This window comes from Conger conger, chromosome 3 (assembly GCF_963514075.1).
Source record: "Conger conger chromosome 3, fConCon1.1, whole genome shotgun sequence".
Taxonomy (NCBI): Eukaryota; Metazoa; Chordata; class Actinopteri; order Anguilliformes; family Congridae; genus Conger; species Conger conger.
In genome coordinates, this window is record NC_083762.1 from 33396483 (window position 1) to 33416026 (window position 19544).

The 19544-nt window shown below is 42.4% G+C and overlaps 2 protein-coding genes across 3 annotated transcripts; both read right to left on the reverse strand.

The window, feature by feature from the left end:
- Positions 1-1353: 1353 nt before the first annotated feature.
- Positions 1354-9407, reverse strand: LOC133123191 (interleukin-10 receptor subunit beta-like). Its single transcript, XM_061233519.1, has 7 exons — positions 9270-9407; positions 8383-8506; positions 6206-6372; positions 4862-5019; positions 4404-4554; positions 2506-2660; positions 1354-2124 (listed from the first exon to the last, which is right to left on the reverse strand). The coding sequence occupies exons 1-7, from the start codon at positions 9343-9345 to the stop codon at positions 1990-1992; spliced, it is 966 nt and encodes a 321-aa protein (XP_061089503.1). The 5' UTR covers positions 9346-9407; the 3' UTR covers positions 1354-1989.
- A 337-nt stretch (positions 9408-9744) lies between these two features.
- LOC133124660 (interferon alpha/beta receptor 2-like) lies at positions 9745-19120 on the reverse strand. Of its 2 annotated transcripts, XM_061236046.1 has the most exons (7): positions 19005-19120; positions 18325-18454; positions 17551-17729; positions 16524-16681; positions 11369-11528; positions 10472-10575; positions 9745-10265 (listed from the first exon to the last, which is right to left on the reverse strand). In XM_061236046.1, exons 1-7 carry the CDS (start codon positions 19048-19050, stop codon positions 10071-10073), a joined length of 972 nt encoding a protein of 323 aa, XP_061092030.1. In that variant the 5' UTR covers positions 19051-19120; the 3' UTR covers positions 9745-10070. The 2 variants fall into 2 exon arrangements, with proteins under 2 accessions (XP_061092030.1, XP_061092031.1); XM_061236047.1 differs by lacking the exon at positions 16524-16681 and having other exon boundaries at positions 10472-10613.
- Positions 19121-19544: the final 424 nt, after the last annotated feature.

Below are 19544 nucleotides of genomic sequence, written 5' to 3' on the forward strand. Positions count from 1 at the left end.
AAAAGTATATAGCTTTCCCTTATGTTTGGACATAGAATATAGCTAATTATTTGTGTTGTTTATTTTATACAGCCTTTTTTGCTCTTTTTCATCAAGGGTGCCAATAATTCTGGACCTGACTATATAATTTGTTTGAAATTGAGATAAAGATCATCGACAGTATATTAAGTATGTTTGCATAAATTTGAATTATGTAATGCTTTAAAATGCACAGATACACACACACCTGTCCTGTCTCACTCGTATTGAAGCAGGCTGCTTTTGGAACATAATACTTTGAGTCACTCCATCCACTGCTCTTGGAAACCCCCCACATTGAGATAGAGCCTCATTTGGGACATTTGAGTTAAGACCTATTTTAAGTGAGTGTTGCGCTTTTCCAATTCTGGAAGTTCAAGATTATTTTGGCTGCACATCGTCTTGCATTGGTCTTGATATTGTCCTATATAATGCTGTTAAGCACACAGACAATATATTTATCTGAGACTAAATCTAGATTATTAAAGTCCCTGCATTACTATAGCTCAGTTTTTATTCATTATAAATCAATAGAAATCCTACTTCCTCCCCAAGTCAAGAAATATTAAGATAATTAATTGGTTCATGTCTGGTGACACATTGAAGTGTTAAGTGATAAGTTTAAAGTTCCGTTGTCCCCTCCCACGAATAGTCATCTAATGGTTGGAAAAGCGTGAGATTGACACAACCCATGTCATGATCTTCTCAGTCACCAACTTTGTAGTCCACTGAGCAATTATGGGACGTTCTTGAATGATGGGTCTAATTCCATACACAGAGTGTGAGCTGATAGTCAATCTTCCAGATGCTTCCTCTATGCCATAATGCAAGCCGGTTGTATCAGCCAAATTTGGTGGCCCAACACTGAATTAAGTGACTTTACTTCTTACATTGGTGTACAACAACATTTACCCAGTCTCACAACCTTGGCACAACTCTATTTTGGCGACAATAAATCATTTTGGACATGGAGTGATGTAGTCTACCTTCTAGATTGTCAGCAGCCACACCTTTCACTGCATTAGTTTTGTTTCAGTTTTTGCTTTTGAATACATTTAAAAACATAGGTTCACTTTGTCATGATGGGTTATTGAGTGTAGATTGGTGGACAAAAATAGCAATTTTATCCGTTTAAAACTACACGTACAACACAATAAAGTGTAGGGGTCTGACTACTTTCTGAAGCCACTGTATATACATCCAATAATGTCCCTCATTGAACCAGGAAACCACATTTTATCTCATTTGCAGTGTTTAGGTTACTGCCCAGTTGGCCCACAGACTGATGAAAGGATGCTAGGTTCATTTCAGTCTCCAAACATCACCAGGACAGTATGAAGAAAACAGCCAGTATTTATTAAAACACTAGCCAGTATAAGAACACACATGCACATGCATGCATGCAGGCATGCACACATACACGCACGCACATACAACAAGTAACATGTTGGAAAAAATATAAATTATTCATAAATTTCTGTACAGTAAACGGGACACTGAAGTCCATTCTGATAGGTCTGTCATGCCAGACTTCTTCATTTTTAATTCATAGACATTCCTATTCTTTCTTTCTTTTCCCTTCTTCCTTTGACTCCTTATGGCTTTGAAGTGTTCATTTAGTGACACTCCACTACAGTGGGAAGCTACTGTGTCAGATACTGTGGTTGTGAAAGCCACCACCGCACCAAATACAAAAAACAACAGTGGCTGTGGCAAAAGGGCAGAAACTTTGACAAATGGAAATCAATGTCAAAGTCGCTTTAGTTTAGTAATGCTGCAACAGGAGAAAAGAAGAAAGAGAGGATGGTACTGTCTCCTCAATCAGACAAGGGGAATGGATGCAGCCGATGTGGCCACCCATATGCCCATAGTCATGTGATATTTGAGACCATATTGACACTGGTGTGTAAATCCCCCCCCCCCAGCCCACCACTTCTCAACACAGTGGACACAGCATCGGTTTGAGTGGGGTTATAGAGGAGTTCCTTCTGTTTCTGCGCCCTCTGTCAGCTCTGACACGATGCAGACTTCGTGGCACTTTTCCTCCGGCTGGGAGCTGTTCTGCATGGCCAGGAAGAGGTCGCAGCGGGGGGGATCGATCAAGAACTGTGAGGGGTAGGGATGTCAGTCAATCAGTTAATAGCGAAATAACGAAGAAACATATTCACCAAATTATATTCACCAAACAAACTTCATGGGACATTTTTCTTGCATACATATATGCAGCTGTTCTTCTTGCAGACACACAACTTACTCACATACTAACATACATATATATATAAAGCCTAATAAAGATCTAATAAGCATATAAAGGTATGTATGTGACACACACACACACACACACACACACACACACACACACACACACACACACACACACACACACACACACACACACACACACACACACACACACACACACACACACACACACACACACACACACACACACACACACACACACACACACACCACTATGATACTGACCTGTTTTAAGTCTTCGGGAAGCTTCGCTTTGGGAAACATAAACTTGATCCCTTTGTAGCCATACCAGACAGCGAGGAAGAGCAGGGTGACGGTCACCACCACAATAAACAGACTGGACATCATAACTACCACGATAAGCCATGTCTCCGCTCTCCCTGGAGAGGAAACCAGTCAGACATGGAGAACAGTGTTATAAGATATTTACTACATCATGTGCCTGATAAATGATGCATTCCTGCTAGCAGACCTACTGTCAAAAGGACGGGTTCCTGCCAGGTGATTGCTAATTGGTGCAGTATATGCACAGCAATAGCTTTTAGACAAGCGCTGGGTTTATTCTTAGTGCGTTCTAAAGCATTCTTTGTGCTTTAGAACTGTTCCTTTCCTTCTTGCTGTTGTTGTGCTCAAGCTAATTTTATGGGTGCTAAGCAAAGACCTTGTGGAAGTGCAGGTAGCACATAATACCTTGTAAGCCATTGTCAATTGACAAACAGTCTTTTATTAACTGATAAGGCTGCTAAGCACCAAGCCCTCCAACCTGCTACACGATCAGCTTGTTACCTTTATAACACCTATTAATAGTTGACTTCTAGATATATTTGGCTTCGATTTTAATACAGAGGTAGACTTGTCTACCTCTGTACCCTTACATCTACTACTCCCTCTCTTCCTGCCAAGGATGAATTTTCTACTTTGAGAAGGACAACAACATCCAAGGCTCCTTTTCTCAAAACCAATGTCAAGCAAATGGGGCAAAAAAACAAGGAAAACCAGGGAAAGAAAGATACACAGAACACAGGGTTCAAGAAAGGTGGAAGAGAGAAGCCCACAGACGAAGCTTTAGAGTTGTCCATCCATCCATCCATCCATTATCTTAACCCGCTTATCCTGAACAGGGTCGCAGGGAGCCTATTCCAGCATACATTGGGCGAAAGGCAGGAATACACCCTCGACAGGTTGCCAGTCCATTGCAGGGCACACACACCATTCACTCACACCCTCATACCCTCATACCCACGGGCAATTTAGACTCTCCAATCAGCCTAACTTTCATGTCTTTGGACTGTGGGAGGAAACCGGAGTACCTGGAGGAAACCCAAACGAACACGGGGAGAACATGCAAACTCCACACAGAGAGGTCCCGGCCGGGATTTGAACCCAGGACCTCCTTGCTGTGAGGCGGCAGTGCTACCCACTGCACCATCCGTGCCACCACTTTAAATAAGGAGTTGTCTCTGGAAATATTCTGCCCCTAGTGGCTGGCCCCAGTATCCCAGTATCCCAATTGCGATTACATTATAAAGATAATAAAGATAAATTACAACTATGTTATCCAACAAAGATAATAAAGCCAGTCCTTTTTACTCAATTATGATACATTTAAATTTGATATAATAAATAGAACACAAATAAAATAACATATCTAATATAGTTTAATATTTATCCATTCCCATGACTCACCTATCATTTTATAGCATGCTAATCACCTGCATCTCCTAAAAAATGCAGATTGGCCAGTTTGACTGGAAGTAAACTACTGTGCCTTTTCATCAGAAGGTTTCGTATGATCTTTGTATGTCATTATCTTGTCCATTGCCAGTATGTAAATGTACCTCTGTGTGTGGCTGACAATAGGTAAGCCATGATAAAACAGTTTTAATGAAATGCATTATAGCCTAAAACCTTCAACATGCTAATAATGGAAAGGCTTCAATGCAGTTAGTTATCTCACAAGTACCCCATATTATACAAAATACTGTAAATGCCTCGAGGGCTAAGGTTCTATTACTGTGGGACCTGCAGAGGAACAGGACTGTTCAAGGGCTGGGGAGCAGAAGGTGGAGTAAGGAAGGAAGAGGAAGAGGAGGAGGAGGAGGAGGAGGAAGGAGGGGGCTCACCGACTGTGGTGGTCTCACACGTCACCGCACTATAGTTGCTGACCTTGTGATAACTGGGAACAGACACTTGGGCCTGCACACAGTACCTGACCTTGGGCTTCAGCTCAGACAGAACCAGGCTGATCTGCTGCTGGCACTCCAGCAAAGTAGGCTGGATGGAGGTGTGAGAGAGAGACCATAAGATTTATATAATATATTTGCAATTAATGCCTCTCATACACCCATTTACATAAACACACTCGCACGCCAGCGGCGAAAGGCTGCCATTGCTGCCATACTACACTCCTGGTTACAGTAAGAGTGGGGTTCTCACAAGGCAGCGTACAATCAAAATAAGAAATTTACCAGCCATCTTTCAGAAGGAATTTGACATTTACACTAAGAAGGGGCTGTACTGGAAGGATTTATAGTGATGCTGTCACCTTCCGAGCCCACATCTGTGCAAGCAAATTACCTACCTTTTCTGTCTCGCTTTCTTCCCAGTACATGATATTGTAGCACACGCTACTGTAGAGCCTCCTCAGACCATCTGGAACCCTGGTAACAGGGTCCTGTATATCCACCCTTATGTTACCTGCCTTGGAGGAGAGGCTCACTTTGGGAGCTCCAATCAGGGCTGCCGACAGAACCACATGAAGTTAGTTAGAGAAAATTAGCGGGACCATTTTGTTGACCAAATCCACTGCACAACTGAAGTGCAGATGGTCATGGTAACTCACACACATGTCCTCAATGTCTAAATCTTGTATCTAGACTTGTATCTTAACTTGTTTCCTTGGGGTCAAATGCGGTTGAAGCCATGTAACTGTAGCAGCCATATTGCTTTGTGCATGTGCAGAGTGTCAGCCATGGTGCTGTGCCACCCTGCTCTCCAAAAACTGTGTAAATCAGCTTCAATTCCTATACAGATCACCTGATAATGTATATACCATTTAATCTGACAGTAAAGCTGGCACTTTAACCTCATTGTTTTATTTAAAGTCCAATGTGGTGGAGTTCAGAGCCAAAACAACAAAAATAGTGTATAAACTGTAGCATAGTAGAACCTCAGAGATACAAACCCTCAGAGATACAAACTATGAATGAAGTGAAATCAAACTACATCTCTTTTTTAATTTGAAATGTTTACTTGCATTACTCTGCCCTTCTCTTTAAACAGACTGTTATTATGTTATATGTTGCACTTGAAATTGTTTAATAACATAATAACCAATAAGTTCTGAGCTGAACTGACTTACAGTCAGGTCATCCAAATTTGTAATTCCACAAAGCCCATGTGAGACAGTACTTTCAAGTGAAGAGGGAAGCAGCGACAAGGTAATTTAGCCCACATTTAGTTCTCATATTCTACTTACAAGAAATATTACTGTCATTTTTAAAGACTTCCAATAAATCTAGTTTCCAGTTTCTAGCTCCAAGGGTTTTTCCAGTGTTAGTTCTAAAGAAAAGATTATGAATCACTGGTATAACTGGGAAAACAGCTTTATCCTTTTTAAAAAACTTTAAGAGATAACTGCTCAGGCAGTTAGGCTATAGGCCTATTGGGTACTGCACTCCCAGGCACTGGGACTAGGAGTCTGCAGTAGTGTGGGAGGCCATCTTAAATCCTTCTTACCATAGTGCCTTATGGGGACAGACCTTGGTGCAACACTAGCAGATAATGGCTGTGTTGTAACTGCATCTCTTATCAGTCCAATGTTATGCGTTTCCGAGTCTCCTGCTCCATTACGTCTATTTCATTTTACATACAGTATATACCATACCCATAACATGGGTGTAGCACTGGCAATGAGAATACTCACTGTCTCTGTCTATGTGGAATTCTGAAGTGTTCACCCACTGGGATGTGCGCCCCTCAAACTCCGCCCTCACTTTGAATGTGTACAGTCCAAAATTGGTCAGACGCTCTGTGAAGACACAGCTCTGTCCCGTCTGGTTCTGACACACGGGTGTAAAGGCCCAGATCGATCTGCATACACAAAAAACAGGGTTAGAAACAGCAGTGAGTGAAGAACATTTAACCCTTAGATATCGCCCCTTTTAGTGACACAAGCTTAAAAATGGCATACCTGTAATAACTATTACTATTACTATTCTTGAGCCATTTTGACTACAGGCATAATCGGGCAACCGTTTGGGGTTTTTATTTTATAAAAACATTTTTCAAGAGTCAGAATTACTCAAAATATTACAACAACAAAGAAGCTCAAACACAGTGAAAGTGAAAGCATTTGTTCTCACTGAAAAGATTTTCTGCTTTTGACTGGATACAGATTACAGTGCACATAGAAACACAATGGAGCCAAGTCACCACACAGGACAAATCCCATTTCAATTTGAGGACAATATCACCAAAATTGAGCATTCTGCATTGTTTTTTATAATCTATGTCTAGGCAGTTTTCCAAAAAGGACATTTGAAGACTCCAAAAGGACACATGGAAACTAAATCATATTATGGTCTTATGAGGTATAAAACACTTCATTTTGCTTACTAAACTATACAACACCTTTTATCCTGAAAAACCTTGTTTGCACTTCCCCCCCCGCCTATCAACCTCCCCTACCTCTCTGTCCCAAACTCCATCTCCTTGCACCTATCCTCAGACAGCAACACATCAAGAAGATCATAAAAGTACACTAAGTACAATAATCACAATAATACCATCTTGTATATTCATATACTCATTGAGGTCCATTGAATTAAGTTTTTTTGTTTTTTCACATGCTATGTATTACTTAAAAGCAGGCTGGCTCCTTATTTATAAGCATACTGAATCATAGTAAAATATTTTGAGAAGGTATTTAGAAGCTCTCCGATATAAAATGGGGTCACGTCACTGAAGATTCCCTCTATTGTGTTGCCAACGGTGTTCCCACCGTTCCCACCGAAGTCCTCTATTTAGAATGGGGGTAATGTTATACTTCACATCTTGCTTTTTCAAACCTTCTTTAAAATCAGACAGTTAATTTAAAACATCTTTGGACATGAGCCTGGTTTCTCCTCACTAAACACAATCTGCCAGCACACTGTACTCTAGTACAGAGTACTCTAGTACATCCAGCTGAATGCAAGAGGATCCTTTACGATCTTTTCACGCACTGCATATACACACAACAGCAATCTGGGTTGCCCAATGTCTTGGGATTGTTAAGATTTGAATCTTTATTGCTCATGTGTTGCTACTGTGGACCTATGCCCTTCACTGCAGCTGTTTTGAAAAATACTGTCAGTAGATGGATATGATGGACAGTTGTGTCATACCATACATATAAATAAATAAATAAATCAATAAATAAATAATACATGACAGTCTTCATATAAATTAGTAGGTAGCAGTGAGACAAAGTAGATCTACTTAAAGAAGAAGTACTTAAATACAAGAAGTTTGTTTTGTCCACTAGATGGAGATATTGTGTGATCAAGCCTTGGGGTACTTACAGGAACAATACACTAAAAGCAAAAGGAAGCTCACATGCTTTCCTGGAATCCCAGTCTCTTCAGGTAAAGCTACTATAGCCCAAAGCCACAAGAAATCCCCTGTCCGCCAGGTGACTCAGCATTACTGTGCTAGGGAACTATTTACTGTACATAGCATTATACTAAACTCCATTTGTGTAAGAATTGTGACATTTTATGAACAGGTAGACGCATTTAAGATGCATTTAAGAATTTATTTAAATGTTATATTTATTATATGTATATTATTTTCTGTATGTGGGGGAGAAAGCATATTAATTGTTACATGAAAGATGAAGGCTGTCTTAGCTGAAACGTGTAAGTGTTCAGTAACTTTTAATGTGTGAAAAAATAAAATAAGTGGAAAATAACTATTCCGATTTTTGTACTATTATGGGAGGTGCTGCCTTACTCAGTTCTGAGTGCCAGCATGAATATATTATTAGTTATTAGCAATTTATATTTCCTTCACTAAAGTTGTCAGCCAGTCGGTCACTCGCTCACTCAGTCAGTCACTCACTTGTAGCCCGCCGTGTAAGTGAGTTTGCCGGGTGAGGGCTGGGGGGGATCCCACTCCAGGACCACTTCCATGTTGATGGAGGTCACCCTCACGTTTTCTGGTTGGGGCACATTGGCCAGCACCACTGCAAGTTCAGGATATTCAGTCAAACAGCTACAGCGGTCATCAATGTAGTGGCCAGGGGTACAGAACTGGTACAGAAATGCAACTCAACCTATGACATTAACACTCAGCTACCTACACCTCCACACCAGATGCAACTCCATTAGATTGGCATGAATGCCGATTAACTCACTTGTGACATGTCACTTGACGAAACCCAAAAATACGTTCATTCCAGAGTTAAGTATAGCCTAAATTGAATTATGTATCGTTTCCACATAAGTAACCCTTAAAGTGCAGGGTTACTTATGTGGAAACGATATGGTTAGAACTACCCATTTGAAAATGTGTGCGCACGCACACGCACAAACACACACACACACACACACACACACACACAACACACACAACACAGAAGGACACTGACTTGTCAAATGAAAAACACCGGCCATTAAATTAAAGAACAGCACTTCCTCTATTCAAGAAGTCACACACAATGACGTCACATTATATTACGAACGTGGTTGAATTAGGCTACCTAGTTCAGGACAAAAAAATAAATACTTCGTTCAGGACAAAGAAAAATGTCACACAAATCCACTTTGCTCTTTAAAATAATTTTGTACGGCACACTAGCTAATGTATGAAACAAATTCACGACAATTCAAGTTCCCATAATCTATGTTACGTAGCAATCGACGTGTTTTCCCCATCAAACGATTATGCGAATATAATAAATCTAAATTACTTGTAGCCCAAACTGTGATGAAAGCAAAAACACAAACCTGAGACAGTACAAAGCGCTGTGAGAAAACATATTTTCCATGAAACCAAAAACATCATCCTCTGGGTATAGTCCATGGTACAGCAGGGTTAGTTTTATTTCCTTGTAGGGCAAGGAGTTGCTAGCTATAAAAACTGATCATATTCTTGTGGGCGGGTTTAACGGAAAGCGAAACTAGAATATATAATTGAGAGAACATTATTTCTTGCTTCAGCTAAGGAGTTCCGGTGGTTAAAAGAAACGTATTTAAATTAAATAGTTCCGGTTAAACAACATGACAGCAGTAAGAAAAGTTTAAACAAAACAAGGAAAATGCATCTCATTACTTTAGAGAATCTTCCGGGAAAGTTTACAGTGTCAAAAGGCTGTGAACTTCAAACCTCGACGCCACCACAGACACGCAATACTCAGTGTTGTGGAATAAATTATTTAAAATGATTTCGCCAAGTGTTAAAAAAAGGACACAACCAAAGGACTGCAAGTTAAAATATATATTTAAAATTTTTCATTGCAGCACACTTGAAGACAAATCTGCTTCTAAAAGACATTCTAAAATATTGTATTTACAGAGGTGCTGTATAGTATAGAAACAATGCAATAATTTTTAATGAAAAAAAAAAAGCACACTATGTAGCTGACTGGGAGAAGATTCCTTGCATGAGAAAAAACGTGAAAAGTACACAAAGAGTCAGGGAAAACAACAAAATAACATGCAACGGCAAAGTAGTTCCTAACTAGCAGGGATTGCCATCCTACTCTAAGCCACAGCTCTTCTAGGGAGCATTGTGGGTGCAGCAGAGCATCAGGTGGCCTCCCAGTCCATACGTCCATAACCTTCTTCCTCCTCCTCCTCCTCCTCTTCCTCCTGATCTGCGTTGGGGCCCAGCGGGGCCCAGGGGGAGGGGAAGTTTGGGGCCTCCAGTGGGAGGATGGTGGCCAGGGAGAAGGGCTCTGGGGCAGCTGTACGAAGGTTCTGGACTAAGGAGGGTATGGATAGCTCCAGGAAGAGACACGAGACAGAGGTTACACAATGCCTTTGTCAGATCAGATTCAGATCAGAGTATTGTGTTCAGCTGTGGGCAACGCATTATAAGAAAGATAAAGAAGTTCCACGCACCAGAACTCAGAACCTCAGCTGGATGTTTAACACCTTGGGAGCTCACTGAGCTAAAGCTCCGTGTTCAGTTAACTGTACATAATTACCAGTATCTCAGGCAGTGTTTTTGCACTCCTGCTGGAGAGGAAGAAGCCGCAGAACAGCACCCCCAGGAGGCAAGCCACAGACAGTGCAGTCAGCAGGGCATAGACTGCAATGGGCATCAGGAGGAGACCGCAGCTTAAAAAACTGAACCAGGTTTAGTTTTAGCTTTAAAACTTTTCATTTCACATACGGCTGGAATGCATTGACTGTGAATCAGTTCCAGCTTGTTTGTACTTCAGGGTATTCTGGAAAAGCTGGTAAAGTTTTATGGGGATTGTGTTACGGAGAAAAACAGAGACACAAGGGTACTCAGAAGTATTCAAAATGCCAGATGTGCAGCCAGAACAGTCATACTATATGCCAAAACAATCCTTATCCATGTAAGTTTGTCCTATTCATTAAATAAGTGAGTATTTGAACTCGAAATGTGATCCAGCAGTTCTCATTTTTCAGGTTAATCCTTTTTTCTGAGTTTATAGAGGGGAAGAAATACTTTTGACTATATAGTTCTTTTAAGAGCTTATTGTCTATTGAGGTTTCCCTTCCCTTTTAAGTTTTCCCTAGTTGATTTTCCCCCCTGTACCTTCCAGGGAAGAACCTGTGGGTTGCATAATTGCTCTGTGATAACTTCCCAAAAATGAAACAAAAACTTCCTGCAGTGAACTTTTTATAGCTATGCTAATTCCCACTCTGTGTGTGCAGTGTATTCTGCTGTGCAAATAGTAAAATGTTCAGTGTTAATGTAACTCCTTGAGGGTTTATATGAATCCAGCTGTGATCAAATGTATGACTATCAGAGCTGGTAGCTTTTACTTTATTGATTTTGCCGGGTGAAATTTTTTGCTTCGCCCGGGTGTAAAAGTATACACAAAGTCTTACTGCGCCGCACTGTGCTTTACCTGTGTTGAATGGCGGGGGGCTGGTGTAGGCACACTGTGGCTGAGAGGGCAGGGCACGGGTGTTGAAGTTCACCGTCACGGCAGCGGTGATGCAGTACTCCACGCCTGGCTCCAGGTGCTCCACCAGAAACTCCTTTGAAGAGGAGACTCTCAGGCTGAACTGAGGGGGAGACAGACCGGAGAGACTGCATCGAGTAACACTGGCAGAACCAGAACCAGAACTGGGTCCAGAACATTACCCAGAACTGGCATCGGAACCTGTACCCAGTACCAGCAACAAGAACTAGAAACAGAAGCAAAACTGAAAACAAGAACTAGGACCAGACCCAGCAACACCACTAGAATGAGAACTGGAATGGGAAGTTAACCAGAACCCAAACAAGAACTAGGACCAGACCCAGCAACACCACTAGAATGAGAACTGGAACCGGAAATTAACCAGAACCAAAACAAGAACTAGGACCAGAACCAGCACTGGCCATCCAGAGACCCTTCTGCAGCAGCACCTATATGCACTGCTCACAGCAGCAGCAGTCTACAGAAGCATCCCTGACTGGTTTTGTCTTATTGCTGATCCTCATAATGGCTTCCTTGACTGTCATTGGCACGTATCTGGCCCTCATGTTGACAAAAGCCAATCAAAAGCCTAGAATCAAGACTAAATACTGAAAGTGTTATTATACCTGCTCTATCGCTCAATATATACACCTGGCTAAATGTATGTTGTTAATATGAAGGGGAGAACATTTATTCATTCATTCATTCATTCATTCATTCATTCTCCTAACCCGCTTATCCTGAACAGGGTCACAGGGGGCTGGAGCCTATCCCAGCATACATTGGGCGAAAGGCAGGAATACACCCTGGACAGGTCGCCAGTCCATCGCAGAGCACACACACCATTCACTCACACACTCATACCTACGGGCAATTTAGACTCTCCAATCAGCCTGACCTGCATGTCTTTGGACTGTGGGAGGAAACCGGAGTACCCGGAGGAAACCCACGCAGACACGGGGAGAACATGCAAACTCCGTACAGAGAGGCCCCGGCCGATGGGGATGCGAACCCGGGACCTCCTTGCTGTGAGGCGGCAGTGCTACCCACTGCACCGCCGCCTCACAGCAAGGAGGTCCTGGGTTCGAATCCCAGTCGGCTGGGGCCTCTCTGTGTGGAGTTTGCATGTTCTCCCTATGTTTGCGTGGGTTTCCTCCCATAGTCCAAAGACATGCAGACTGATTGGAGAGTCTAAATTGGCCGTGGGTATGAGTGTGTGAGTGAATGGTGTGTGTGCCCTGCGATGGACTGGCGACCTGTCCAGGGTGTATTCCTGCCTTTCGCCCAATGTATGCTGGGATAGGCTCCAGCCCCCTTGCGACCCTGTTCAGGATAAGTGGTGAAAACCTTTTGAAGTCACAAAAGTGCAAAAGTGATTAAACAGCATCAGGAACACTGCTCATCAGCTGGATGTACAGTAACTATGCTGCTCAGATTTGCCATGCTAGGATAGAAAACCAGAATCTCTGTGGTTTCCTGATATATGTTAAAAATGAAGAAAGCAGGTATCGCTGCAGTTTAGTTTCATTTCACACGTCACACTAGAATGTTTCAGTAATGAGCAGCGATGGAGAACGTGTGGGTTGAATTCTCCTCAGAGCAAGGTCTTTCTTTAAGGCATGTGCTACGCATCTGTATCTTTGGGGAAGTACCGACCTAGAGATGCAGTAACCGCGCGTGTCACTGACAGTACTAAGGAGAAAACCGCACAATTTTATAAGAATCACGCGCCACGTATGAGACATTACTATATACAGTGTTTTAAATGTATTTTCATTTTTTTCCATGAACATTCCACCCGCTTACAAGAAAATGTCAACATCTTTATCTGATACAGCTGGTGCTTTTTCTCAGAAGTAGGCTGTGTGTTTTAGTGAGAGGGAGGGGTAGCCACCCTTTGCAATCTTTCCACTTTGTTATTTTTTGGTTGTTATTGTTCTCACACTCTTCCTGCAGGTTGTGTTATGGAGACACGTGCCCTTACGGAGCACTTTATTAGGAACACTATACTAATACTGGGTTGGTCCTCTCTTTGCTCTCAAAACAGCCTAAATTCTTTGTGGCATGGATTCCACAAGATGTTCAAAACATTCCTTTGAGCTTCTGTTCCATGTTGACATGATTGCATCACGCAATTTCTGCAGATTGCCACTAAAGAACATTGAACTCATTGTCATGGTCATGAAACCAGTTTGAGACGGCTTTTGCATTGTGACAGTGTAAGGCCGACATCTGGCATTATCACTCAGGGCTGGTCAGCTTGCTGGCTTCCTCTGGTATTGTGGAATATGTGGCTGTAAAGTAATTTAGGAGCATGCATCATTAACCCCCCCTTATCTCCACACCCATACGGGCAGGAGCCTGTGGGGGGAAGACTCAGGCCTCCAGCCGTAAAACTCGTTACGACGGGGCAACATCCTTTACGGCACGGGAAGGTTTCAGAGGGCACGGCCTGTTGGGCCCATTATTCCCTTCAAACCACCCTTTATTGCTCTCTCCCTCTTTTACTCAGTCACTAAATGATGTGTACAGCATTGGATGTTTCATGACAAAGTCAGTTTAGATAATATTCATGTTTGGTATTATTCTGATTGTTTCAGTGCGACTGGTGCAATGGTTTTATTTCTGCAACAGCAAACCCTGTACATCATAACCAACCAGGAGAAGCTGTGTGGAGCTCTGCCCCAGTGAAAGCCATGTGCCTCAACCCCCCTGCGCTTCCTGGGGAGGCGTGGCTCCAAATTACAGATGGGTGAACATCAAAGGCCAGATTTTGGATTTAAGGACAGCAAACTAAGCAATCTGGGAGAATGCAATCAGCCTCCCGTGCACTCCGTGCACGTAATTTCTACGTACAGGGTGTCTGTAGCCAGACTCCCGTATGTAGCTTTTATTACCAGGTATGACTTTTAAGACTCCGTAATTTGATTTGCATTGTAATGTTTTTTTATTTGGAACTAGTATGCAATTACGTGTATGTAACCTGCCTGGTAAAATAAATTGTTAAAACTTGATGTGTTTGGTTTCGCTTACTGACACTCAAAGTTATACAGGGAATGTGTGGTTTACCCCTTCGAACTGGTCTAGGGAGGATGAATATTTCCAGTTAATGTATCACGGCGTATAGCACCCGTAGACCTATGTTGGTAAATCCCTCGCCTCCGCATGGTAGTTCATTTATGTCGAGCACAGCCGTAGCTAGGTTGGTCTGCTTGGGTCCCTAGGCTGTAAACAGATATACCCAAGAGTAGCTATTCCTGCGACCTCTGATGACTACAGATAGCTAGTCAGTTCGTGAGACATGCACATTACGCGCGATGTGACATGCGGTGGTACCAGCAGAGGACTGTTCGGAGAGTAAATCTCAGTACAGGATTCCTATAGCGATCAAGTCAAAATTATAAATACGACATCCACTAAATGTGGACAACTCATCTAAATTATTATTCTAAAATGGAGTCAGATAAACGAAGGTGAATCTATTGGCCCTATTGTGGAGATTCTGGGTCAGCCCGGACCAGTAAAGAGCAGAAGGCAGAGTGGTACTACTGCCTTTGTATCGTGGTTTGTTTATTGGCTGATCTAGACTGTCTGCATAGGGGCCACTAATTTCTAACCCTATTAGTATTCTTTCAGCAACACCAGAAGGACGAGCACGCTGATACCTTCAGCCCTCGCTAAATTCCGTCGTTGGGTTAGCGTTGGGTTTTACAACAGGGAGCATTATTATGCCGGAAGTAGCCATTAGAAGGTATATTGTGGCCATGAAGAGAAGCACATGGTCAGCAACAATACTCAAATAGGCTGAGGCATTCAAGCAATGATTGATTGGTATAAACGGGCCCAATGTGTGAAAACATTCCCCACACCATTACACCACTGCCACCAGCCTGGAGTGTGGACACAAGACAGGTTGGGTCCATGGATTCATGCTATTGGTGCCAAATTCTGACCCTACCATCTGTATGCCTCATTGAGATTCATCAGACCAGGCTATGTTTTTCGAGTCTTCAACTGTCCAGTTTTGGTGAGCGTGTGCCTACTGCAGCCTCAGCTTTCTGTACTTGGTTGACAGAAGTGGAACCCGATGTGGTCTTATGCTGTTGCAGCCCATCTGCCTCGAGGTTCGATGTGTTGTACGTTCTGAGATGCTTTCACTACAATTGTACAGAGTGGGTATCTGAGTTACTGGAGCCTTTCAATCAGCTCAAACCAGTCTCTCTCATCAACAAGGCATTTCCGTCCACAGAACTGCCGCTCACGGGAGGTTTTTTTGTTTTTTTGCACCATTCTCAGTAAACTCCAGAGACTGTTGTGTATGAAAATCCAAGGATATCAGCAGTTACTCAAACCAGCCCGCCTGGCACCAACATACATGCCACGGTCAAAATCACTGAGATCACATTTATTCCCCATTCTGATGGTTGATGCAAAAATTAACTGAAGCTCCTGACCCGTATCTGCATGATTTTATGTATTGCACTGCTGCCACACAATTGGCTAGATTAGATAATCACATACATAAGTAGGTTCACAGGTGTTCCTAATAATGTGCTCAGTGAGTGTAAGCCAACAGCATTTGTTTGAGGGGTACAACTGAAGGGTATAACCAGCAGCCTCTTAGAGAACATTGGAGTACAGCTAGTGGAAAATACTACGGCCTCCAAAAGCACTGGAACATTAGAGTGAATTTATTTTATTGTTATTTTTGCTTCGCATTTAAGGTATTTGGATTTGAGATAAAAAGATTAATATAAGACAATCTAATTTTATCATTCATTTCATATGGTATTTACATATGTATAATTGTTTCCATTTTGCAGAACGTTTTTGTGTTGTTTTCTGTAAAATGGTAAAACAGCCAATTATCTGCACTTTGCACTCTACCCTTCCCATAATTTTGGAGGGCACTGTAACTATATTAGTATACTATAAAATTGGTTTCCAGCCCTGGATCCAGATAGCTGCAGGGTGGCTGCTTGCTTTTGTTTTCCCTTTAAAATCAGTCATCACATAAGATGCAAGAAGCCAGGGAAGGCGAATCCATGATGCAATGAAATTATTTCATAACTTGTCCCTGGGTTTTCAGCCCTCTCACCTGGGTGTTGTCCCCACTCCTGCGCACCCAGCAAGTGAACTCGGAGAGTAGACGGTGAGACAGCAGCTTATGGGGCCCCCTGCCTGTGGGGGGCGTGATCTGCAGGCGCAGGCAGTTCCCACAACCTGTCACTAACACCTGGGGGGGTCCCAGGACAGCTATCACATGGGAGAGGTCAGAGGTTATAGGTAAAAAAAAAAATATATAATAATAATCCCCCCCCCCCCCCCCCCCCCCCCCGCCCCAAAAATTGTTTTTTCTGAAATCATCACACCTACTTTAATTTCTTTGCTATTTCTAAATACATTCCTATATATCAGGGAACTCATTTCTGGGTTAAATTTTTTTAATGCATTTTGGCTTTTGGAAACAACTTCCACCATTTGTCTCAAATTATATTATTATAGTTTTATTTCCAGTTTTTGTTTTTGGCCCAGACCATTTTGGGGTGCATTGAAAAATATTTTTGATGAAAGTCACTGATGAACAGCCTACTTTACAGTTTAGGTTTTTTTGGACATTAGGGGATTCAAAAGCAAAAAAACACACTACAAGTAACTCCAGTCTTGTTCGAACCCCAGAAAGTGAACAATCCCTTTAATCTCTCACATTGCAGATTAAAGCATTTGTTGCATCTGACTCATTAGCAACTTCCTCAACTTTGTGAAATGTATTTCTATTTGTCAAAATGGCCTAATGCATGTATGGAGTGCAAATGATCATGAGACAAATTCAGCGGAAATTCCCAAAGCTTTTTAACATGGAGATATATATATATGGGACACATAGTCGTAGTTGGAGCTAAAAACTAGCATAGACTGCAAGTGATGAATCCCTGCTACAAAACACAAAATCAACGCCACGTGCAGGCTAAATGTGTCACCAGAGCATGAAGAGGAATTAGCACTATCTTCTGGATAAGCATAATGAGAGAGGAAGACAAAAAGAGGTGATAAAAAGACAAAGGAGTAGAAAGAAGTTAAGAGGGTGGGAGAGGGAGTAAGGCCGGAGCGGAGGGGTATCTCACTGTCCATTATGGGGATGAACGAGGTTGACAGGGTCCAGTTGGACCTCTGAGCTGAGCCGAAGGCCTGCACACGTGCCATGTAGAAGCTGGAGGGCTGGGAGAATGAGTCCGTCACGTCACATGACAAGGTCTGCATATCTACCTTCAAACACCAGGGCACGGGCTTCCATGACACTTCACTGGGAGGGAATACATGAATATGACCACGTATGATTCACATTTCACATTTCAGTCATTTGGCAGATACTTTTAATCCAAAGTGACTTAAAAGTGCATTGTCTTATTCAATGATGTATGACTAAGACAGACCTAGGCCAAGTAAGAGTCATTGTTTTGGATTCAGATACTTATCTCCGCTCGATTGATCTTGCCCGGTGGACCTTGCCAACCAAGAGGACCAGAACGCTTGCACGCTTTGAGAGTATTTTGTAGGTTCCAATACACTGGACAAGCTCAGTAAAAAGGAATTTGAATCCAAATTTGAATCCAAAGCAATAATATATTTGACCCAGGTCTGGAATAAGATTACATAACACAGGCATTATGTATTATAGAATTAACAGTGGGAGATACACTGTAACTATGCAGATGCATCCCTGGACAAATCTGCAATTTCTGATGAAAAACAAAGAATAAGGTTTTTTCCCCCTCTAATCAATGATCAAATCAAAAGGTCAAAAAGCCTGGAACACATCTATGGGGCCTGGCCCCAGAGCCACCAGCAAGGCTGTGTGATATATGCCTGTTTGGCAGGAGACATGTGGCTGACTTTACCTCAGGTGCAAGAAGTGGACTCTGAAATGTGTTGTGACAGGCGTTCCTGGCGCTGGGAGCCAGTGTAGAATGTGCTCGAGGTTGAAGGAGACGATGGTGACATTGAGAGGAGCCAGGAGGGTGCACTGCACTGCAGGATGGAGATATAGACACAGACAAACAGATAAATGGAAGAAGTTATAACACAGCTTAACACGAACACAATAGCAAATATGTGAGAGAGAGAGAAAGAGACCTAAAAGAAAAGTGTTTCTTTTTCTTTTCTTTTTTGGCGTGTGTGGGGTGGGGGTGGTGAGATCAAAGGTCATGCTTGACCGCAGCTTGAGCTGTTTTTTTCAGCAGGGAATGCTTGTTTCATTTGACATGTTGCTTTTGTCTTGTGATATTGGTTCAACTGCCACCATATTAGCAGCCCCACCAAACAAGGGCTACGATTGCATCGGTTTTCAAAAAGCCTTCATTTATTATCCCCAAAGAAATCCACATCAGACCCCATTTTTTGCAAGCAAAAAAACCAAAAAAAAAAACAACCTCCGGTATGAAGCAAATTCCAAAGAACAATAGATTTGTATGCACAACCAAAATCTCCCTTCCTCTGATCTGAGCAGTATAAACCAATTTCATCTCAAATTAGACGCATTTGTTAAAGATGGCCCTCCCAATACCAGTGCTCGACTTACCCGCAGGTGAGAGGAACAGGCAGAGCAGGACCAGACGAGGAGGCATTGAGACCAGAGAGAGGAGCAGGTGCACAGGGGCAGAACAGAGTGCAGGGTGCAGTGTGAGCAGTGCTGCCTGTGGCCGCTGCTTTATGGGGTAAGGGGTAAGTTTCATTTCTCTCTAAGCTCCTCCCTGCACTGCCGTGCAATTCTTGTCTGAAGCTTCTATCCGCCCCATATGCCACAGCACAGCAGCGAGAGAGAGCATACAAACCCACAACATGACTCAACACCAACCCCACAACACACAGGGCTTCTACCCTTCTCACCTTTTCAAATGTTCCTATGTGGAGTGCCGGAACTGCTACAGTGGGAGTGGGATAGACTTTGGAAGACCTTGCATGCATATTTTATAACAATGACTTTTGAAATAACATTCCAAAAAATGTAGTCTTCAAAGATTAATACTAATGTATAAATAATATAAGGCAAATATAAGAGGCAAATCACTCCTGTGAAAAAGTTCCTGAAAACTTACTTTTTTCAGACATAGACGTAGAC